General features: G+C 43.4%; 1 protein-coding gene across 12 annotated transcripts in view; it reads left to right on the plus strand.

Annotated features, from left to right (window-relative positions):
• Positions 1 to 24209, plus strand: part of KDM5A (lysine demethylase 5A) — a 44789-nt gene that overhangs the window by 12749 nt on the left and 7831 nt on the right. For 7 of the 12 annotated variants that reach the window (XR_014555536.1, XR_014555537.1, XR_014555538.1 and 4 more), the window contains 20 exons: positions 811 to 899; positions 2381 to 2539; positions 3411 to 3530; positions 5123 to 5281; positions 6515 to 6696; positions 7565 to 7727; positions 8552 to 8671; positions 10472 to 10666; positions 10794 to 10975; positions 11205 to 11329; positions 13323 to 13473; positions 14753 to 14870; positions 15909 to 16264; positions 17035 to 17173; positions 18585 to 18764; positions 19480 to 19641; positions 20466 to 21017; positions 22146 to 22289; positions 23384 to 23543; positions 23851 to 24071. Coding sequence is in view for 8 of the 12 variants with exons in the window: in XM_083699604.1 (XP_083555730.1) it covers positions 811 to 899; positions 2381 to 2539; positions 3411 to 3530; positions 5123 to 5281; positions 6515 to 6696; positions 7565 to 7727; positions 8552 to 8671; positions 10472 to 10666; positions 10794 to 10975; positions 11205 to 11329; positions 13323 to 13473; positions 14753 to 14870; positions 15909 to 16264; positions 17035 to 17173; positions 18585 to 18764; positions 19480 to 19641; positions 20466 to 21017; positions 22146 to 22289; positions 23384 to 23543; positions 23851 to 24071 (3677 nt within the window). In the remaining 4 variants the exon portion in view is untranslated. The remainder of the gene's footprint in view (positions 1 to 810; positions 900 to 2380; positions 2540 to 3410; positions 3531 to 5122; positions 5282 to 6514; positions 6697 to 7564; positions 7728 to 8551; positions 8672 to 10471; positions 10667 to 10793; positions 10976 to 11204; positions 11330 to 13322; positions 13474 to 14752; positions 14871 to 15908; positions 16265 to 17034; positions 17174 to 18584; positions 18765 to 19479; positions 19642 to 20465; positions 21018 to 22145; positions 22290 to 23383; positions 23544 to 23850; positions 24072 to 24209) is intronic. The other 5 variants (XR_014555539.1, XM_083699601.1, XM_083699603.1 and 2 more) reach the window with 1 other exon arrangement.

A 24209-nucleotide genomic window follows, 5' to 3' on the forward strand; every position in this document is an offset into this window, starting at 1 on the left:
CCATTGAGGACTTTTGGTAAGTTCCAGATGCTATAGAGTTTTATATATTTGTTAAAACTGGCACTACTAGAAGCCAGCATGAAATAAACTACTGTGGTACTTAGCCGAAACCTTGAGGGAACTTGGTGCCTTGCAAATAATTGAACATGATGTACGGTAGTTTAAAGATTTCACATGTCACTGTGATTCCTAGTTAAGTTTATGGGGGGAAGGATTTCAGTGAAGGTGAGCCTTCTAGCCTACCGATGTGCGTATTGTGGATACGCTGCTTATGAGCTAGTGAGATGCAGGCCAGATGGATCTTCCACATTTGCATGCCTGAGCAGTGTTCCCCCCTTTTAAAAAAAGGGGTGTTAGGAATATATTTATATGCTTTCATCTGGTAAAATTTGTGATGTGCACATTCCAGTTTTTAATAGGTTGTAACTGGGAACTTTGGAATGAAGGTTGTGAAGGTAAGAGTAGAATGTGTGATGGAGTTTATAGGATTCGTGGCCTTGAACAAAGTCTCAGGAATCATATCAACGTCCTTCTGGTTTCCATTCCTTTGGTACAGATTGCTCACAGGCTTTAAAGTTCTGCTTTACAGCTATCGTGATAAATTTTGTTCACCTTAAACACAAAAGGTTTCGGCTCTTAAGATGCTATCAAGTTGTCATTCTGTGGCTAGTAGTGCCATTGCAACCTAGTTAAGTGATGACTCATTTGTTTACTGCTAAGCATGCTTCGCTTGCTGCTCCATTCAGGACACCAGACTGACCCTGTGAAATCTTTGCAGAGAATATAACTAGTACAACATTCTCTCTCTAGATGAAGTACCTCGAAGGCGGAAAGGTACTCGGTCGGAAGCTTTCGGCATGCAGATGAGGCAGCGGAAAGGGGCCCTTTCTGTCAACTTTGTAAGTTTGCTCTTGAGCATCTGATAAGTTGCTTCTTACCTGCCTTGGGGAAGTGATGAATGAAGGGATAAGGAAGCAAAACACCTTCATTTTATTAAAGTTGCTGGTAGTGCTGTAGTTTGGTTGAGAGCAACTTCTAATCCAGTCTTTATTTGCAGAAGTCTAATTCTTCTTCAGGCTACAGTTTGGAACTGTTTGCATTGACCTCATGAGAGAGGTCTACAAGATGAGAAATTTGAAATTTCAAGGCGTTCTCTGTTTGATCACAGTTAACATCTTGGATACTTGTTACCAAATAGTACCTCTACTAGTTTTTGAGACTATGCAATGTTATTCAGTCTCTTCCTGGCTTTATGCATTGTCTTTAAGCAAGACTGTTTGCAGTTGCCTATACAGAGAAAATCTGTGCTAATTGGAGAGCTGCCAGATCCTCATTATTGTGTCTATGCATTTCATGGAAGAAGCATGTGTACAATGGGTGTTTAAAAACAAGCTCCCTCCAGATTTTGTTTGGGTTTCAGAGTAACCTTGATGCATTCCAAGTGTTCCAATAGCAGAATGTGAGAAATTTGGGTCAATTAATGAGTCTTAATTATGTGACATCTCTAACATGTGTTAATTAGTATTAGGGAGATGATATCGCTGAATTTTACATAACTTTACATACTACACAACTGAAGATTATATTTAATGAGAGAATAGATGGTTTTTAGGGGGAAAAGCCAAAAAGGTGCCTGGCTATAATCAGTGAGCCCAGGAATAATATTGGGTTGTGTATAGTAGTATTAACCACTGAATTTTGTTATTGGTAAGTCATACGTTGGACGCGGGTGGCGCTGTGGGTTAAACCACTGAGCCTAGGACTTCCCGATCAGAAGGTCGGCGGTTCGAATCCCCATGACGGGGTGAGCTCCCGTTGCTCGGTCCCTGCTCCTGCCAACCTAGCAGTTCAAAAGCACGTCAAAGTGCAAGTAGATAAATAGGTACCACTCCGGCAGGAAGGTAAACGGCGTTTCCGTGCACTGCTCTGGTTCGCCAGAAGCGGCTTAGTCGTGCTGGCCACATGACCCGGAAGCTGTACGCCGGCTCCCTCGGCCAATAAAGCAAGATGAGCACTGCAACCCCAGAGTCGGTCACGACTGGACCTAATGGTCAGGGCTCCCTTTACCTTTAAAGTCATACATTAATTTGCTTTTGTTAACCGTAGTTTGAAAATACAGCAAAAAATAAGCATAAAGATGAATTCCTCAACCAGAGATTCCCCATGCTGGCCAGTGCCCGGCAAATGCTATTCCAACCCTGTAAAGAACCCGTGGCTTCCTTGGATGATGATTGACATCTTTCACCTTTCCACTTGAGGCTTATTTAGAATCTTCTTGTGGAGGCCACTGCATGCAGCTACATTAGATGTAATGAAGGATTTGGGTAGGTTTGTCTTATGCATAGAAGACATGAAACTCAAGATGCTGTTTCCTGTGTAGGTTGACCTATATGTCTGTCTGTTCTGTGGCCGGGGCAACAACGAGGACAAATTGTTGCTGTGTGATGGATGTGACGACAGCTACCACACTTTTTGCCTGATACCCCCTTTGCCTGATGTGCCCAAAGGTGACTGGAGATGCCCTAAATGCGTTGCTGAGGTACTTTGTTTATGTTTTTGGCATATTTGAAACATTGAGGCCACAAAACACTAGTGGTTCATCTAAGGTGGCCAGGTAAGAAAAGAGGATAGGACTTCTGTGTCATTTTAGTTGCATAGAAGAGGAAATTTTGGAAATCATAGCTTGGCATATGAGCTACACTTGCTGAAATACCTTCCCTCTTCAATTCAACTAGTTGAGATTCAGGAATCCTGTCTTCTTTTTCATCTAGCTACCCAAGGTTTACCCCTTCTGAGGTGTAGAGGAATTTTGTCCAGGAGACAAGGCTTCTTCGTTAACAGTAGGAAAATGCGTCTGTTTTGAAGTTTGTAGTAGCTACAGTCAATTGTGGCTTTCTGAGACATGGGCAGCTGTCATATGTGATCTTTCATGATTCTTCCTATCTGGAAGGCGTTTCTGTGTAGGGACTTGATGATATTTGGAGAGGTCCTAAGTCCAGAAAACATCTGAACAAGCAGAGTTCTTGCCTGTACAGCTGAGTTAGACACAGATTACTATGGAAAAGTGGAGCCTGCTTTCAAATGGTCCTGCTCCAGATGTTTGTCACATTCCAGGTTCACTGATGAGCTGTGTACAGCTTGCTGTGCTCTCTTCCTTGTCTTTCTCTCCCCAACAGCAGTGTACTGCAAAAGGCGCAGATACTCAGTATTTTGGGAAGCAAGTCCACTTGTCCACCAACACTGCTGCATGCGCTCATTGGCCTAAGTCAACTTACCTGGAGAGATAAAAAAATGAAAGCTTAATAATTTCTTAGTTTAGTTAAATGAAGGAACTTCATTCCATTTTTTTGCAGGATGCTCTGATTAAACTGCTTTCTGTGATGCCAAATAACACATTTTCTCTTTTCTAGGAATGTAACAAACCACGTGAGGCCTTTGGATTTGAACAAGCTGTTCGAGAGTACACCCTTCAGAGCTTTGGTGAGATGGCAGATAACTTCAAGTCTGATTACTTCAACATGCCAGTCCACGTAAGTATGTAATATATATTGCCGTCAAAGTGTTCTCACTAGTAGTCAGAAAACCTATAGGCAGTTCAGATTTGCCCACACAGTGTTGCTATTTAACTATTTTATAGGTTTTTTAAAATTTCTTTTTCTATTTTTGTTGTTGCAGAATTTAGAATTTAGAATTCTGTCCTCTTCTGTAGAGAGACCTCAGGGATTGGGTTCATGGGACAAAAATGGGGGAATGTGTCTTTAGAGGCCAGAGAGCCCCAATGGAGTCCTTTTTCCTTCTCTACATCCATGGTAAAAACCTTGCATTTCAAAATGAAAGGAAAATGGATGCAGTTCAGGCGCCAAGCTCTTTAATATCCAGTTGGGCTTTTATTCTGGCAGCATTAGGAGTTGGATTTTGTCTTCAATTTTGAAAAAATGTTTTCAGGTATTTTTAGAAACATTCCATAGTAAGGTTGTTGTTTACTGACAAGGCCACTGACCCATCTAGGCCAGAGATGACCTTCTATAACTGTCAGTGGTTCTCCTCAGGTCCCCAGACAGAATTCTTTCCCAGTCCTGTTGCTTCTTTAGGTATGTGGGGCTTCCAACATGCAAAGCATGTTTAGTAGTACTAAACTACCATATTTACTCGAATGTAATGCACTCTTGTATGACCAAATTACGTTGCGAAAATTATGGTGCACATTATTTGATGGCACATTAGATTTGATTGCAAGCTTGAAAAACACCTTTGACAAAGCAAATACTTTTTTTGGTTTCATTTTTTTTTGCTAATTGAGGTGTGTGTTAGATTCAGTGGTGCATTAGATTTGTGTAAATACAGTATGTCCTTTCTTCTACCCCCTGCCACTCTTTGCCATTTTCATGAATTGGCTTTAGTTGCTAGAAAAATGGTAGATCGTAAAAGGGATTATGAATTCTAATCATGATTGATCCTTTCTTACGTTGATGTCATCATTTATTTAAATTCAGATCCAACAAGAATGTTACAGAAATTTGGACGCCCATACAAAAATTATCTGTCTTTCTGTTTCCTATGAACCCTTGATCTGTGGTGAAAAAAGTAGCAGTAGCACTCTGTTGCTGCAAGAAAACAAGCACAGTGACTGATTCTCTCTGGTTGGTTTCCTCCAGATGTAGAATTTGAGCAGAGTAGCAGCATTTGTTATAATTCACAACCTAGCCTGAGTACTTGTGTGGGTTCTCTCTCTCTCTCTCTCTCTCTCTCTCTCTCTCTCTCTCTTTCTTTCTCTCACATGTATACCCTTGCTTTCCTAGTGGGAAGAAGGGGAGCATTCATGTGTGATTCCTCCCACTTTCACTGCACCTGCGTAAGGCAGGTGTGAGGACACCCTGGCACTCCAGATGTTGTTGGACTACAATTTCCATTTTTCCTGTGCTTTGGCTGGGCTGATTAGGGAAAATTGAAGTCCAACATTTCCCGGAACACTGCAAGTTCCTCAGCACTGGGCTTGAAAAAAACAAAACGGCTTTAAATGTGGGTTTGGGAAAGCATTGAACACCAGTGAAGCGGTAAGTGCTGCTCCATTCTATTTACATGTAACTTGCTAGTTTTAAAGATCTTCCCTCTGTGCTTTCAGATGGTTCCCACTGAGTTGGTGGAGAAGGAGTTCTGGCGACTTGTGAGCAGCATTGAGGAGGATGTAATTGTGGAGTATGGAGCCGACATTTCATCCAAGGACTTTGGAAGTGGTTTCCCTATAAAGGATGGCAGGCGAAAGCTGATGCCGGAAGAGGAGGTGTGGCTAGGATACACAATCTGCATGCACTTTAGAAAGCTGACTCTACATGTTATTAGGATTAATGTATTGGGGGGGATTTCAGTTTTGAGAGGCAACAGTTTTAACATACAGTTAACATTCTTTCTGATATCTCTTGGCCCCAACTAGCATTGTGGAAAGAAAGCTGGGGGCCAGGCCACACTGCTGCTGATTTAGCTCAGCAGGCTGGCAGTGGTGCTGAATAGATCTTTGCACCCTCTCATTATTGCCATGCGAACAATGCTGCCCCTGCTCCTTATGGGGGGTGGCCCTATGGTGTCACTGAGTGCTGTGGAGTTCTTAGTGCAAATGTGTGTGTGTGTGTGTTGCTGTATGAATGACTTCATCCCTTATGTATGCATATTGGATGCCGTATCACTAGCATGGAGGCACCACCCAGTACATGTGTGTGCCAGGAGCACTTCCACCACCTGATGAATGGTGAGGATGGGTGGGATGTTAGACCGACCACCAAGGGCAGCTTACTTAGAGCCCCCCAACACTTTTATTGTTACTGGTTTAGCAACAAGTTGTAGGGGGATAAATGACACCTTTCACTGATTCCTCTTGTAGCAATGCCACTAGAAGTGGTAATTGGTGTTGTAAAGAGGCAGAAGGGGGAGTGTTTAAACTTTTCCTGCTAGCTGAAACTCCCTTAGCTGTTTTTTTAAAACCTTTCTCTTCAGAGGGGGAGCATCTTACTGCATCCTGTTGCAGTGGGGCTTGCTGTCAGTGCCAATTGAACCCTGCTTGCAAAGGCGCAATTGGGAGCTCCCAATTGTTCTTTTGTAGCCATGCCCTTGTCTTCCTCATACCTGGTGTCACATATGTCCCCAAATGTGGGACAGGTGGATGTGGTTTGGGGAAATGGTGTCACAGGCCAAATTGTGGCCTGTGCCCATTCGAATTGGGTCCATGGGCTAGAGTTTCTTCACCCCTGCTGTAAGTGAAGGTTGGGCTGACCTGTGTAAGGGATGGAGGTCAGGTTTACCATCAGTTACAGCCTCCCCACCCCATTCAGCCTCCCTTCCCCAACCCAGGGTTCAAGCGATGGTGAAGCACCTGCAGAACCTTATTTACTGCCTGAATGTGGCAGAGGATTATAACCAGTCTAGGAGGAGAGTGTAAAGAACTGGCTCTTGTCCTATGTTAGGGTATATTAGTTGTCCTCTGGCCACTTCCTTTACAAACTCGTCTTTGTTCTTTTGGCAGGAGTATGCCCTTTCTGGTTGGAACCTCAACAACATGCCCGTCCTGGAACAATCTGTTCTTGCTCACATCAATGCTGATATTTCTGGCATGAAGGTGCCCTGGCTTTATGTGGGAATGTGCTTCTCTTCTTTCTGCTGGCACATTGAGGATCACTGGAGTTATTCCATCAACTACCTTCACTGGTATGGACTCCTGCCACATTGGGTGGGTGGGTGTGCATGCCCAGGTAGTGTCACCCTTATTTGCCTTATCTTTTCTAGAATGTTACACAAGTTCTCTGCTCAAGGGAGAAGAGCATTGAATACAATAATGAGGGTCCAGTAAGGCCCAAAGTAAGGGACGCGGGTGGCACTGTCGTCTAAACCACAGAGCCTAGGGCTTGCCGATCGGAAGGTTGGCAGTTTGTATCCCCACGATGGGGTGAGCTCCTGTTGTTTGGTCCCAGCTCTATCCACCTAGCAGTTCAAAAGCATGTCAAGTGCAAGTAGATAAATAGGTACCGCTCCGGCAGGAACGTAAACGGCGTTTCCGTGCGCTGCTCTGGTTCACCAGAAGCGGCTTAGTCATGCTGGCCACATGACCCAGAAGCTGTCTGCAGACAAACAGAGGCTCCCTTGGCCTATAGAGTGAGATGAGCGCGCAGCCCCAGAGTCGTCTGCGACTGGACCTTATGGTCAGGGGTACCTTTACCTTTAGTGGGAAAAGACAGTTATTAATGAGAGAAGTTGGTATATGTCTAAGTTGCAAAACACTCCAAATATGTAGGACAGGCCAGAGTAATGTCTGTGAACCTCCTTAGTCAATTTCTGAACAATCATATGTTTCCCTGCAATTGCTCAGCATCCTCCTTGCTTGTGTATTACCTGAAGACCAGGCTTATAAATACATAGCTGATCCTTGACTCGAAGCATCTTGTTTTCCAGTTCAATTTATTCTTGGCAAACTTCTACTGCTTCTAGAAGACTGGGCCTATTTGTAGATTAGGGTTGGAAAATACGCCTCCTGCTAGAATGTGCTTTCTTTGTGGTAATGGATGATATGTTTTGCTAGGGGAGAGCCAAAGACATGGTATGGAGTGCCCTCCCATGCAGCAGAACAGCTGGAGGAAGTAATGCGAGAGCTTGCTCCAGAACTATTTGAGAATCAACCTGACCTTCTGCACCAGCTAGTAACCATCATGAACCCCAATGTGCTAATGGAGCATGGTGTGCCTGTAAGTTCTGCAGAACCTTTACCTGCCTATAGGTTACTTGTCTTGTGTCACACAGAATGACTTGGAATAGCATTTTAAACACTCTGTAGATTCATTTCAATCCAGCTTCAAGCCTGATTATGGAACTGAGATTGCTTTGGTAGGTTTGAAAAACCTGTGCCAGGAACTGGACTGTGCAGGTTTCCCAGTGGAATCTTAAGTAGCTTTCAATACCATCAACCCCGACATCCTTCTAGCTACTGTGTATGGATTGTGTTCTAAACGCTTTTAACCCTTATCTAGGCAACTAGTGATTTCACTTGTAGATAGTGGAAAGATGCTCCTTTGGCGATATGCTCTAAGAGCCTTATGTAAATGATTGAGGTTTAAAAACCCGTTTCTTTGCAGCCTGCATCAGTTGGTAGATTCTATGAAGTGGTTGAGAAGGGAAAAGGTGATAGCATAGTTCATGCATGAATTAGTAGTTACTACCAACCATGTTAATCTCCGTTTCTGAAAGATGAATATGATAATGATGCTTTCTTTCCAAAATCTCTCACTTCTCACTGTCTCACTTCTCACACTGAGAGCCAGTGTGGTGTAGTGGTTAAGAGCGGTAGTCTCGTAATCTGGGGAACCGGGTTCGCGTCTCCGCTCCTCCACATGCAGCTGCTGGGTGACCTTGGGCCAGTCACACTTCTCTGAAGTCTCTCAGCCCCACTCACTTCACAGCATGTTTGTTGTGTGGGAGGAAGGGAAAGGAGAATGTTAGCCGCTTTGAGACTCCTGAAGGGGGGTGAAAGGCGGGATATCAAATCCAAACTCTTCTTCTTCTTCTTCTCTAGGTGTACCGGACCAATCAGTGTGCTGGCGAATTTGTTGTGACTTTTCCACGTGCCTATCACTCTGGATTTAATCAAGGATACAATTTTGCTGAAGCTGTGAACTTCTGCACTGCTGACTGGGTCTGTATACATCTGGCATAACCTAGCTTTTCTCTTATCTGGGCACTGTCTGGTGCTATATATTAAAAGGCATCCACGTAGTACCCATCTGAAAAGGATTATTGTTTTGGTTACAGCTCAAGGTGCAGTTTTCTCTACATTGGGCAAAATACAGTTGTGGCTATTTAGCTTTTTGCTGGTAAGGTTTGGCAGCTCTCCAATTTGCTTCTTGCCTTAGTATGGAACAAGCAACTTACTATAATAACTCTATGGTGGTTTGGTATCCAAATACTAATATGCTGTTTACATTAGACAGGCATGTATTAAGACACCTCGTTAAAACTTTATTAAACCAGCATATCCAGATACATTGCTTAAGGTTTGCTTTTAAATTTTCTCATATTGTCTGTGTATTTTTTTTGATTGAGCAAAAGACACAACACTATTGTTACCTCTGTGTCCACTCGTATAAGCCCCTTGAATAATTTATGCATATCATACTGTATTACACCATGCTATGATGATAAGTTACATAAGGCTGAATGGTCAAAATACCTTGCATCAAACCAATTTTAAGCACAACACTTGTTGCAGTCCAAAGCCTGGGTATTTTATCTAGCTTAGATGCAAGCTGAAACCTTGCAGAATTTCCAGAGGCTGTGACATGCTCTGTGTAGTAATCGTCTTTTTCGAAATTAAATCTCACATATTGGGGAAATTGAAACTTGTTCAGTACAGTCATACCTTGGGTTATAGCCACTTCAGGTTGCGTTTTTCAGGTTGTGGACCGCCAAAACCTGGAAGTACTGGAACGGGTTACTTCCGGGTTTCGGCAGTTGCGCATTCGCAGAAGTGCTAAATCACGCTTTGCACATGCACAGAAGCGCTGAATCGCAACCCACGCATCCCGCATGGATCACGTTCGCAACCTGAGCGTCCACTGTACTGACTTACAAAGTCAAACCTTTATTCACCACTCTGAAGAACATGAAATGGATATACTATATATTTTGGAAAGTCCTTTTGTCTGTTTGCTCTGCATTTGGACACCTTCTTTTTTAATAGAACCAGAGCTTGAAAATTAAAATTGGTATAATGCAATGTTGCAATATAATACAAAGTTGATCATTCGGAAAGAACCTTTGTATTTTCTACTTTTTTCATATTCACGTGAGGCAAAATTTCCTTTTTTTTGGATATCTGATCTTTAAGGTTGCCTCACTTGTTTTTTTGCTGAAATAATTACTGTTGGCAGGAGACTAGGTGATATACTTCAAGTCTTGCAGTGTAAGTCTAAATCTTAGTCTGTTACTATGTTGACATCATTTTCCTCTGTTAAAATGTGTTGGCTCTTGCAGCTTCTTTGGTTTCTCAGATATTATGAGGAGATGGTATCCCCTTGAGAGACTTTCAAGTCTCACTCCTCTTGTTTTTTGCTTCTCATCCCCATTGCTGTTTATCTTTTTTTGTTCCCAGCTAATTATGTGGTTGGCTTGGAGTTTCTGGGGGAGAGGCTGATTTCAGACAGGCTATTTGAGACTCCTTTGGCTTCATGTGAAATGAAGCCCTTGGGTTCCAGACCTCACACAAGCAATTCCCTCATATCCCCTCCCACCCCAAGTTGACTCCAAAGAGCTTGGCTTACCCAAGGCCCCTGGAGACCCTACTCCTGGATAGTGTGACACACTTAATGCTCATAATAATTGTCTATATCATTTAATGAGACCATTTTAACATGTTTTTCTCATGAACTCCAGTGTGGAAGCCCAAGATGAGCTGGGGATAGTTCTAAAGCAGATATCTCGCTTCTTGCATTTCTAGCTTCCAATAGGTCGGCAGTGTGTCAGCCATTATCGGCGACTGAGGCGTCACTGTGTGTTTTCTCATGAGGAACTAATTTTCAAGATGGCTGCCGACCCAGAGTGCTTGGATGTGGGGCTGGCTGCCATGGTCTGCAAAGAAATGACTCTCATGACAGAAGATGAGGCACGTTTAAGGGAGGCTGTCATACAGATGGTGAGTTCAGGGAAGCTCTGCTTTCATGCCCTTTTGGACTGAACAAAGAGATTGCATGAGGCCTTAGAAACAAAAGGTCTTCCCCTGACCAGTATCTTTGCTAGATGTCACTTTTTCTTTGCATTAGGGAGTTCTGATGTCAGAGGAGGAAGTGTTTGAGCTGGTTCCAGATGATGAGCGTCAATGTGCAGCTTGTAGGACCACCTGTTTCCTGTCTGCTCTTACGTGTTCCTGTAACCCTGAACGACTTGTATGCCTATATCATCCAAATGATTTGTGTTCATGCTCTATGCAGAAGAAATGTTTAAGGTACCATCTTCCTAGTCCATCCTGCTTCCTTTTGTATACTGCCTTATTTTCTGCCTCTAAACTAGGATAAATGTTTATAGTAATAATGTTCCCTCTTATTCAAAGATCCAGTGCATAGTAGTCTGACAAATACTCAATGTTGTTATCATCTTCTCCATTTTTTTTTTTGCTTCTACACACTTGAAAGTTGCAGTACATTTGAAAGTTCTTCCTCCTTGTTTATCTCCAGATACCGGTATCCACTAGAAGACTTCCCTTCCTTGTTGTACGGAGTGAAAGTCAGAGCACAGTCCTATGATACGTGGGTCAGCAGGGTCACAGATGCGCTGTCGGCCAACCTCAACCACAAGAAAGGTTAGATGCAGTTTTGTTTCCTATTGGAATCTGTTAAGGAAGATTTTCAATTGGTTGGAAACACAAATGGGAGATGGACTTGAGCAAAACCAAATCCTAAAACAATATATAAATTTCAGGGAAGGCTACACAAAATACTTCACTAAGACATGTAAACATGTATTTAAAACTAAAAATACTGAAATGTTCAACATAGAACTGAATTAAGTCAGCAAATGATTTAACACAGTGAGCTCCAGAGAGCCAACGTGGCATAGCAATTAAGCATGTTGGACTAGGATCAGTTTGAAATCCCCACTCAGCCATGAAGCTCACTGGACCAGCCACACACTTTCAGCCAAATCTGCCTGATTTCTGGGGAAGATACAAAATGGGGGCAAGTGAAGAACCATGTACACTAAAACATACTTTGGAAGTGTCCCTGAGCTCAGAGGAACAGCTTGTAATGTGACACAAAAAAGGGCTACAGGGTTTCTACACTGTGGCTCTATGTCCTGCAGAGAGGGAATAGTTTTCTTGCCTTCAAAATAAGATTGAGACAGTATGCATTTGACCCGAGCAAGCTTACATGACCCAAACAAGCTTATATGACATTCCAGCTGGGAATGTCACTTCTTGTGTCGTCTGAAATACTTGTTCCCTTTAGTACTGCATGCTTGACTTCCTGTTTCATTAAATATATATTTGGACCAGTTGCCCAGAAGCAGCCAATCAGCTGCTGCTCATTTATCAAGCAGCAAATGCTTTCAACATTAGATCATGCGGGACATACATTTGCAGCAAGGGATGGCTAATTCAGAATTAAATTTGTAGTTTGACTCTTAAAAACAACAGATGGCTATCACCCTGGAAACTTCTTCTGTTCTTGAGAAGGTTTAATACTTAACATTGATTCCATGTAGCAAGGTGATGGGTATGTTACACAATGTGTGCAGGGTTTCTGATACCAAGCTAGTGTGCTCATCCTTGTGAGACAGTCTTCTGTTTAAAGTGCCAATATGGCAAGATAGTCAAGGTTAATTAGTTAGTGGAAGTATTGGATTGCCAGCCTGCCTTTCAGACAATTTTTTTTGCAGAAATGAGGCTAAAATACTGCCATGAATTGAGGCATCTTGACTAAAGTGAGGAGCAAATGCTTTCTTGATGTAGGAAATACCGTATTTTTCGCTCCATAGGACGCACTTTTCCCCCTCCAAAAATGAAGGGGAAATGTGTGTGTGTCCTATGGAGCGAATGCAGGCTTTCGCTGAAGCCTGGAGAGCGAGAGGCATTGGTGCGCACCGACCCCTCTCACTCCCCAGGCTTCAGGAAGCTATCCGCAAGCCTTGCAAGCCCGGCGGGAGTTCCCGCGGGCTCACAAGGCTTGCGGGCAGCAGCCTGCAGCCCCAGCGAGTGTTCGCAAGCCTTGCGCGCCCGGCGGGAGGTCCCGCCGAGTGCGCGAGGCTTGGGGCGGCAGCCTGCCGCCTGAAGCACGGGGCACCCTCCGGAGGGCTCCCCGTACTTCGGGCGAGTGTCTGCAAGCCTTGTGCACCCGGCAGGAGCTCCTGCCGGGCGCGCGAGGCTTGGGGCGGCAGCCTGCCTCCGGAGGGCTCCCTGTACTTCGGGCGAGTGTCTGCAAGCCTTGCACGCCCGGTGGGAGGTCCCGCCAGGCGCGCGAGGCTTGGGGTGGTAGCCTGCCACCCGAAGCACACAGAGCCCTCCAGAGGGTGCCCCGTGGTTCGGGCAGGCGTGTGCAAGGCTTCGGGCGGCAGCCGCGGCTGGGGGGGGGAAATAATTTTTTTTTATTCATCCCCCCCCCAATGAGGTGCGTCCTATGGGCTGGTGCGCCCTATAGTACGAAAAATACGGTAGCTCATAACGAATGGATAGCTATGTACATGATAACTTGAATGTGTTCGGTCTACTGTTCTTGGGGACTTTGTGGTTGGGTGTGGGGAGTAGTTTGCTGTGCTTGTGTATATGTGCAAATGGCCTCTTGGCTAATTTCTTGCAGATGTGATTGAGCTGAGAGTGATGTTGGAGGATGCTGAAGACAGGAAATACCCAGAGAATGACCTCTTCCGCAAGCTAAGAGATGCTGTAAAAGAGGCAGAGACTTGTGCTTCAGTGGCCCAACTGCTTCTGAGCAAAAAACAAAAGCACAGGTATGACCAGGGAAGGTGGAGGTAGATTTTTGGCGTAACTGTATAAATCAGCAACCCAAAAACGCTTATTCTACTGTCAAAATAAATTGTGCATGCTTTGCCAGAATTGACACTTTTCAAATGGAATATATTAAGTTTGGTGGTTGGTTGGGGGGATGTGCCAAAGACAGTTTGGTCGTGAAGGGGGGAGAAATTGGAAAGTGTTTAGAGAAGTCAAATCAGAAGGATTCTACCCCCTAGAGAATGCATGTAGAAAACTTTTGCAATGACGAGAGAATTAGGGAACTGGTGAAACATTTCAGATTGGAAATAATGTGTTCAAAAATGACCAAACTGGTGTTGATCATATTTTGCTCACGCTGAAGGAATTTTGCTGCTTCTGGGTGCAACTAGAAAGACCTAATTAATATTTACATGGGTATCCTGAAGGACTCCTTTCTCCTCCATGTGAACTTGCATGTTAATAAAAATCACTGATGGAGGCCCTCCTCTGGTTACCTCACCTTCAAAAGTTAGGTTGATGGTGACAGCATTGAGCAATGTTGTCCCTAAATATTTGTGCTTGTTGTGAGGTGAAAATTGGTGGAGATTTTTGCAAGCTTTAACTCTGTATTTTTACATGAAAATCTACACTACTATTAATTTTGATAAAATATTGGACTGTACAGCTTTTAAATTATTACATAATTAACACCTGAACTCTATTTTTCAGAGTATGTGATGGTAAGGCCTCAAACTCCCCTACAGCCTCTGTTTTATGTAACAGATTTGTTTACGTGACCAGAGGAAATTTACTACGTGTTGCTGTTGTTAATTTATTAATCACATTTGCCTTTGTCTCAATGGTTTCAAGGCGATGTGCAATAAAAGAGTAAAAAACAGTTAAACACAAAACACCCAATACATTTAAAACAAAACTAAAATGATACAAAATAGACACTCATGGCAATGACTTATTTATCCAGCTGGGAAAGCCTGTTGGAACAACAGCAACAAAAAAAGTTTCTAAAAAGTGCAGATAGTGACACCTGTTGCATCTTGACAGGAATGCTGTTCCACAGAATGCGCAGCCACTAAAAGCCCTGCTCCAAATTACTGCGGAGCGAGCTTCTGAGATCTTTGGAATTTGCAGGAGAAACTTCCCCAGAGAACAACTGGTCCTAGTCTGTATAGGGCATTACATGCTAGTACCAACACCTTGAACTTGGCCCATTTGTTGACTCTGTTGCCCTCCAGGAACTGTGTATGTGATTTACAAGGTTCTTTTCTTTCCCCATAGTAGACTGACCCCAGAGAGTGGAAGGACACGGACCAAGCTGACTGTGGAAGAACTGAAAGCATTTGTGCAGCAGCTGTTTAGCCTTCCCTGTGTCATCAGTCAGGCCCGGCAAGTAAAGGTGGGTTTTTGGAGAAGGCTGTACTTGGATTGAGTTTTGGTTCTCTTTAGAATGGAGGTGGCTACCTGATTTTGACTGAAGGGTATTCATCCCGCACATGCAGATATGCACAGGCCTGCAGCCCCTGCTCCTCAGCTGATCTTTGCAGTTCAGCTGTGTCTGTGTGTGGCAGGGAGTATGGGGGTGTTATCAACCCCTCTCTGCTCAACAGATGTTTGATCTTACGAGGTGGTGGTTTCAGTTGCCATCAAGGCACTGAACTGTAATAATCTTAGCACTTTCTACTTCATTTTTTTACCTCCTGCCACTAAAATCAGTGGGGTTTGGGGGAAGGGAGCTGGATCAGCGGCCTCTGATTTAGAGCTTCCATTTCCTATTTGAAATGAACGTTCTGCAAGATAATCAATTAATGAACATATCTAAGTTTGAAAATTGTGCAACCCGGGGGCTGTGTTTAATACACTATTCCATTTAGTTCTGTGGTCTTTAAATCTTCCTAATGTTAAACAAAAAATAACTTGCATTTTGTGTCCTCTAAATATAGCCAAAGTGATACAAAGGCAGATTGTTTTCCTGACAGTGCTTTCTCTTCTCATGGTTTGAGAAGCAAATTGTTCAAAGGGGGGAAGCAGTGAGCTGGACACTGTAGCATCCCAGGAAAATAAAACATGGACAGTAATGAGACTGAATTTGATTGTTTCCAGTAGTCATAGTCAAGAAAAGTGTTTTACGGGGAGGGGTTTCAGGTTTAACACAACAGATAGAAGCAAATGTCTTAGCACTGCTTGCCATTCCAGTCAAAGCACTTAGAATAGTGCTTTTTTTCTACCTTGTCAGTTATTCTGGGCAGCATTTCTTGCAATAAACTGTTAATTGTAGCTTTTTTCCTGCCTGACATCAGTTGTCATTGCTTGGAAACTCAATAGTTCTGAACGTTCAGCTCATCCCAAACATACCAGTAACTAGTTACGCAGTCTGCAACCCCTCTGGCAGCTGCCATCACTGTAGTGAATGAGCACCTTGTTGTCACTCCCTTAGAACCTGCTGGACGACGTTGAAGAGTTTCATGAACGTGCTCAGGAGGCCATGATGGATGAGGTCCCTGACTCATCTAAACTGCAGATGCTGATAGACATGGGCACTGGCCTCTATGTGGAACTTCCTGAATTGCCTCGCCTGAAGCAAGAGCTGCAGCAGGCACGCTGGCTGGATGAGGTGCGGGTGACCCTTTCAGATCCTCAGAGAGTCACCTTGGATGTGATGAAGAAACTGATTGACTCGGGGGTGGGGCTGGCCCCACACCATGCGGTAGAGAAGGCCATGGCTGAATTGCAGGAGCTGCTCACAGTTTCCGAGAGGTGGGAAGAGAAAGCTAAAGTCTGCCTGCAAGCAAGGCGAGTATTACTCTTGGTCATTCTGCTCTCTGTTTACAGGACCTCCGAACTGCGGTGTCATTTAAGCCACAATGAGTTATAGTCTAGTCTTGGCCTCCCAACACCTGAACTGACTCCTCTAAGGCGGTGCCTGCCTTATGGCCAAAAAATGAAACCAAAGCATTCACATTCTAATTCCGTTCTTTAGAGATAGGTTTGGGAGTGCCTCACTAAAACTGCACTTTGAATCCTGTTGATGATATTCAGTTTTCATCATCAGCCTTAAAAATGGAATAAATAACACTGAAAAATGCACTGCCACAGAGAAGGGGTTAGTTTTGGGTGATGGCTGTTCAGGCAATGACTACGTGGTAGCTAGGACTTACTTGATGATGATGATGATGATGATGATAATAATAATAATAAATTTATTATTTATACCCTGCCAATCTGGCTGGGTTTCCCCAGCCACTCTGGGCAGCTTCCACATGAATATTAAAATACAATAGTCTACTAAACATTTAAAGCTTCCCTAAATAGGGCTGCCGTCAGATGTTTTCTAAAAGTCTGATAGTTGTTTTTCTCTTTGACATCTGGTGGGAGGGCATTCCACAGGGCGGGTGCAACTCTGCCTGGTTGCCTGTAACTTGGCTTCTCGCAGCAAGGGAACTGCCAGAAGGACCTCGACACTGGACCTCAGTGTCTGGGCAGAACGATGGGGGTGGAGACACTCCTTCAGGTAAGAAAGCAAGACCGTATGCTAATCAGGTTGTGCCCCCCTGCACCCCCAGGCCTCGGCAAAGCATAGCAGCTCTGGAGAGCATTGTCAATGAAGCAAAGAACATCCCTGCTTACTTGCCCAATGTGCTGGCACTAAGAGAAGCCCTGCAGCGAGCGCGAGACTGGACATCCAAAGTGGAGGCTATTCAGGTATGGTTCACAGCACGCAATGCAGCTGGTATATATATCCTTGAATCCTTTCCAACAGGCATTTGCTTCCTTCCTTGAAAAGACAGCATTGTTTTTTCATTTTGAAATCTGATATTCATTGATTGTCCCATTCATTTCCATGCTTTTTAATCCGGATGCATCCTGGCAATGCATTGCAGTGTCTTCTTAATATTTACTTACTGTATTTATGTCCTGCCTTTCCATTTCGATAGAGATGCTGAAGGCGGCAAGCAATACACAGCAAAAATAGAATAAAACTGTAAAATTTCTTTAAGCAAAGAATGGTAGGGATTCTGTTCCTTGGCTGTGATTGTGTTTATTTGTGAATGAAAGCTGACATTTTTAGTTCTCTGAACTGGCTTCAGAATGTAAGGGTGGATAGTTACTGCTGGTGACAACTGCTCAGTTGGAGCAGCTTGAATACTGAAGCCTTCTCCAATTAAATGAGCTGTATTTGTATTGATAAATATGTGGCATCATCCACCCTGCCCCTTATGTCTCAGCCTTAGCTTTATAGCTGCATTTTCTTGAACAAAAATTGAACAGGTCCTTTTATAGAGGTTTCCAATTTTATATACATGCTCACTTGTTCCTCACAAGCAGAGTGAAGTCATTTGTTATTTACAGATAGGTGTTCTGGAATTATGTACGTACAAATTATAAAATTTGCTTTTGGAGTAAATTATGGAAACGATTGAAATGTGTAGGAAATTATTAAATGTGTGTGTTTTATGGGTGAGAGCTGGTAGAGTAATAGGCTGCTTGGGATCACTTCCTTCCATATGAACCTGCCAATACACTAAGGTCATCCTTAGAAGCCCTTATCCAAATGCTTCTGCCCTCTGAGGTCTGGCAGGAAAGAGCCTTTTCAATTTTGGCACCCCAGCCTTGGGACACTTATCCCAAGGAAGATTGGCTAGGGCTTTCTCCTTGCTTTATGGGTAGGGCCCATAGCGTAGCAACACAGCACCTGTATTGGATGGAGAAAGTCCCAGGTTCAATCCCTGGCCTCTCATTTTAAAAAAATCAGGTGGCAAGTAATGGGACAGACCACTGTACGAAACACTGCCATGGTGGTTAGTATTGCCAGGTTAGGTGGGTAAATATTTCTCCTAAAAGGCATCGCTCAATGTATTTTTGGCAGCAGACATGGACCCTTTTATTTTCTCAGGGATATTAGTGTGAATTGCTTTTATTTTACTGTTGTAATTTTATTCTCTTATTGTGTCACGCTGTGTTAATGCTCATATGTGATTTTATTGCACTTACCCATTTTATCCTAATATAATTGAACAGTGTTGAAATCCACTTGTGGCTGCATAGGTTGGCATAAGTTCAGTTTACTGTGGCGGTGGGAATGTTTAGCTGAGAATTATTCTTTACCCCTTAGAATGGGAGCAACTATGCATATTTAGAACAGCTAGAGAATCTGTCTGCAAAAGGCCGCATGATACCCGTCCGCCTTGAGGCATTGCCGCAAGTCGACTCACAGGTAGCAGCAGCCCGTGCCTGGAGGGAGCGAACAGGGAGAACGTTCCTTAAGAAGAACTCGAGCTACACACTCTTACAGGTAAGTTGTGGGCAATCCTGTATTGGGGCCTGTAGAAATGGCCTTAGCATTGCCTTCAAATGGTTAAAAATGCACTGACACAGAGAAGGGGTTAGTTTTGGGTGATGGCTGTTTAGGCCAGTGTTTCCCAACCTTGGGTCTCCAGCTGTTTTTGGACTACAACTCCCATCATACGTAGTGAGCAAGACCAGTGGTTAGGGATGATGGGAAGTGTAGTCCAAAAACAGCTAGAGACCAAAGGTTGGGAAACACTGGTTTAGGCAATGACTATGTGGTAGCTAGGACTTACTTTATAATAATAATAATTTATTATTTATACCCTGCCCATCTGGCTGGGTTTCCCCAGCCACTCTGGGCAGCTTCCAACTGAATATTAAAATACAATAGTCTACTAAACATTTAAAGCTTCCCTAAACAGCTTCTCTATCTTGCTTGGCGCTGGTATATCCATAACACCTCCCAATGTCTTAATGCATAACTGATTGAGAAGCATTAAATCTGCACATGACTTAGGTGAAAGTACATGATCTTCAGTACCATGTAAAGGTGTTCTCTTTAGGAAAATGGGTCTGCTTTGCCTGAAATTGATCCCCCCCTGCTTTGTCCCAATGGAGAATAATGAGTTAAATCTGATTTCGAATGAAATTTGTCTGAAATGTTTCTGTGCAGCATTCAATCTGAGTGGTCTTATAACTGGTCTGCTTTTTGGTTGCAGGTTCTGAGCCCTCGAACTGACATTGGTGTTTATGGAAGCAGTAAGAACAGGCGAAAAAGAGTCAAGGAGCTGATAGAGAAGGAGAAAGAGAAGGAGCTGGACCTGGAGTCCTTGAGTGAGCTAGAAGATGGACTAGAAGAGACCAGAGACACTGCAACTGTGGTAAGGAACTATAACAGCACTGCACTGGGTTTGATTTCTTCTATGGGGGGCCCTTGCATACTAACTTCATGGAACAATAAATGCTTGTGAGTGTTGTTACCTGTGGCAGGTATTTTGGCCAATCTGTACCCTCCTCTCCACATGCTGTGATCATGACCTGAGGCCCAGCTCTTCCAGGGCCAGGGCACCCAATGGAATGCCTTACCAACCAGGGTGCAACGTGCCTCATTGCTATATAGTTTTAGGTGGCGGGTAAAGAGGTAGTTGTTTGTATTTTTTTGAAATTAAATAAAACAGAATAGCTATGCTACATAGTTCTTGTTTGCTCAGTGGAAGTCTCTTCAGTGTTGAGATGGAAAGCTTTCAACCATAATTTTAAAAGTTATGTGAAAAATGGAAAGCATTTCGGAAGAATGATAAAATGTATTTGCATATAAAGATAATGATATAATTATGCTGTAAACTCTCATTATGTAGAGAGATGTGAACTGCTTTTGAATACTGGACTAATCTGTAAATGTAAGTTCATAGGAAATTCTGTGGAAATTAAGATGAAGGTTCTTCTGCACATTTAAAAATGATGTATAGTGCTTCACATGAGTTTTTGAGTTCAGTAATAATGTGCCAGAGATGGAGAGAAAAGTTTGCCTAAGGCCAGCTAGTTAGTTCATGGCAGAGGTGAGATTCAAACAAGGGATCTTTTGATTCATAGTTTGATGCTGTGGCCTCTTTGCCTCCTCAGCTCCCCACTTAAAGGAAGAAAATGGGGTCTAGCAGCTGAGCTGAGTGAAGGGTTTTCACCTGTTCTTCTCCCTGTCCAATAGGTGGCAGTCTTCAAGGACCGTGAGCAGAAGGAGATTGAAGCCATGCATGCCCTCAGGGAAGCCAACCTGGCAAAAATGATGATGGTGGACCGCATTGAGGAGATCAAGTTCTGCATCTGTCGCAAAACAGCCAGTGGGTTCATGCTCCAGTGTGAACTCTGCAAAGACTGGTTTCACAGCACCTGTGTGCCCCTCCCCAAAACCAGCTCCCAAAAGAAAGGCTCCAGCTGGCCTGCCAAAGAAGTCAAGTTCCTATGCCCACTCTGCATGCGTTCGCGAAGACCCCGCCTTGAGACCATCTTATCTCTGCTTGTGTCCTTGCAAAAGCTGCCGGTCAGACTGCCGGAGGGGGAGGCACTCCAGTGCTTGACAGAGCGGGCTATGAGCTGGCAGGACCGAGCGCGGCAAGCTCTGGCTACAGATGAACTGTCCTCTGCATTGGCCAAGCTCTCTGTGTTGAGCCAACGTATGGTGGAACAGGCTGCCCGGGAGAAGACAGAGAAAATTATCAGCGCAGAGCTACAGAAAGCCGCAGCCAACCCTGACCTACAGGTAGGGGTGAGGCGGGGCCTAAGCAATACACAGCATGTAGTTTGTTTCTCTGGTGTATGTAGTGCTTCTTTCTGGGAACACTTGAAAAGTTGTTGCATATTAAGAACTGTCGCTTAGTTTGATCTGAATGCAGTCCATCTCCTGCGACAAAAAGCTTCTGGTATTTTTTTTAAAAAAATCTTAGGTGTCTTGTAAGGCTTACAGGCTTACAAGTGAAGGTTATAATGATATACACAATAAGGACCTCCATAAATAACACAAAAACAATAAGGCACAGAACTTTATAAAAATGTATATTCAGTTTTTATAGCTGCAGTGCACCATTCAGACAATGGCCAGTTACTCTGGAATTCCAGCTGATCATATTTTCTTTTGTGTTACAAAAATAAAGTCACAAGGCTTACAGCAGGGGTCTGCAACCTTCTTCAGCCGTGGGCCGGTCCACCGTCCCTCAGACCATGTGGTGGGCCGGACTATATTTTGAAAAATAAATAAAAAATGAACGAATTCTTATGCCCCACAAATAAGATGCATTTTAAATAAAAGGACACATTCTACTCATGTAAAAACACGTTCCTGGACTGTCCGCGGGCTGGATTGAGAAGGCGATTGGGCCGCATCCGGCCCCTGGGCCTTAGGTTGCCTCCCCCTGGCTTACAAAATCAGGTGATAAGGTTCAGTTTGAATAGAGGTGGGTTCACAGTTCTAATAAACTCAAGTTTGTTACAAATGTAGGTAAGTGGCCAAATCACATCCGTTTTCTTTAAGCACATAAAGTATATTCATTGACCAGCAGGGGGTTTATAGGCTGCAAAGCCAGAGATTGTAAAATGTGACAATCAGGACAGGTGAATGTAGGTGTGCTTCCCGTATTGTTTTACTGATGGGATTATAGCTTTACTTTGAAGAGTTACTAATTCACATTTTGGTATCCTGCCTCCTGTTTGCTTCACTCCTTTTGCTGTTTTGGCTTTCTCTGCCAAAATACAGTATACTGTATTTTATTTAGATGTGGAGATTACACTTCTGGATCTGAATTGTGACCATAGAGCAAAGCAAAGGAGACCTCCTGTTGAATTCTTCTAAATTTACTTAGTTATAACCTCCTAATACTTTTTCACCCCTTAGGGTCACTTGACTAGTTTTCAGCAATCTGGCTTTAACCGGGCAATGAGTAGTGTGTCGTCATCTCCGCGACAGACTATAGACTATGATGATGAGGAGACGGATTCAGATGAAGGCACCAGGGAAGCATTTGGCTATGACATAAAGGTCAGCACTGCAGTAAAAATCTTTGAGCCATTAATGTCAGTTTTATTTCTTCAATGAAACTTCAGCCAATTTACTGTAGCTTACAGTCACAGCTGTAAAAGTTGCTTGACACATCAAGGTGATCCAAGATGTGTCATGAAGCTTGTAATGGATTTTAATCTTACTGCAGAGTTTGCATTTGAATTAACTGACTGGAAATGAGCAAAAATGCACTGCCCGTCCCCATAAATCTGGAGAGAGGTATTGGCCCTCTTGTCTATCTGTTGCAGTGGTTAAAAAGTAAACCATAACCCATGTTCGTATTACAGATAGGTAGCCGTGTTGGTCTGCCATAGTCAAAACAAAAAAAATTCCTTCCAGTAGCACCTTAAAGACCAACTAAGTTAGTTCTTGGTATGAGCTTTCGTGTGCATGCACACTTCTTCAGATACATCAAGTGCCATCAAATGCCAACAGTGTCCTTCAGCTCTCTATATTGGACAAACAGGCCAGACCTTATGCCAAAGAATAAACGGACATAAATCGGACATCAGGAATCACAAGACAGAGAAACCAGTAGGAGAACACTTCAATCTCCCAGGACATTCTATACAAGATCTCAAAGTAGCTGTTTTACTACAAAGGAATTTCAGAAATAGACTGGAAAGAGAAGCTGCTGAATTGCAACTTATCACCAAACTTAAAACCATGGAGAGACCTGGTCTGAACAAAGACATTGGATTCTTATCTCATTATACATGACAAAGCCATTTTTCACCTTCTCACCCCTTGCTTTTTCCTGTAAGACCTATTGCAGTCGTTAAGAGGCTCATCACAGCTATCTGCCAATCACCCATTCCCGCCACCCTTCTGAGTATTACCCCTCCCCACCTTCTCACTATATAGAAGGGTCTGGAAAATTCTGTTTCAGTGTATCTGAAGAAGTGTGCATGCACACGAAAGCTCATACCAAGAACTAACTTAGTTGGTCTTTAAGGTGCTACTGGAAGGAATTTTTTTTGTTTTGACCCTGTTCGTATAACACACTAGCTTAACATATGTTGGCACAGAAATAGATAACTCTATGCTTATGCCCACTTACATTCTGCTCGTAGGACAATGCCAGTGTAAAATCCTCTAGCAGTGTGGAGCCCAACTTGTTTTGTGATGAAGAAATTCCCATTAAATCTGAAGAAGTTGTAACACACATGTGGACAGCCCCCTCCTTCTGTGCTGAACATGCATATTCATCAGCTTCCAAAAGCTGCTCCCAAGGTAACATTTCCTATATATATGGGGCATCTAAGGGATTGTCTGACCTCACAGTAACATGTAACACTTGAGTGCCTTGTGGCTCTTGAGTAATTAACTATAATTCTAGCTTCCACTGTTGTGTTTGATCATTCAAGTGACTTTGCAGTCTGCCATAATTAAGGGAAATAATTGCCATTCACTACTAAGAAATACAGCATTTGAAATGTTTATTTGAAGTCTTGTCTGTTCTAATCCTTTTTATGTTAATGAAAAATTAAACCATTCTCTTTTGACTTGTCTGGTGTGATTTTCTGCTTCTCTCTAAAAGGCTCCAACACCCCAAGGAAGCAGCCTCGCAAAAGCCCCCTGGTACCTCGCAGTTTAGAACCTCCTGTGCTTGAGCTGTCTCCTGGAGCCAAATCCCAGCTAGAAGATTTAATGATGATCGGAGATCTCCTAGAGGTTTCTCTGGATGAGACCCAGCACATCTGGCGGATCTTGCAAGCAACACATCCACCATCAGAGGATAGGTTTCTACATATTATGGAGGTGAGGATGGATGTTCCATACTGAGAATCATTTAGTTCCCTTAACTTACCTTCAAAAGGAAGAGTTTCCATCTCTTTCCTTCCCCCAAGTCCTTTTTCAAGACATGCTTAATGCTGTTGGGTTCCCCTCTGTTTCCTC

This window comes from Podarcis gaigeae (genome assembly GCF_964106915.1).
Source record: "Podarcis gaigeae genome assembly, chromosome: 10".
In the NCBI taxonomy this organism is placed as follows: Eukaryota; Metazoa; Chordata; class Lepidosauria; order Squamata; family Lacertidae; genus Podarcis; species Podarcis gaigeae.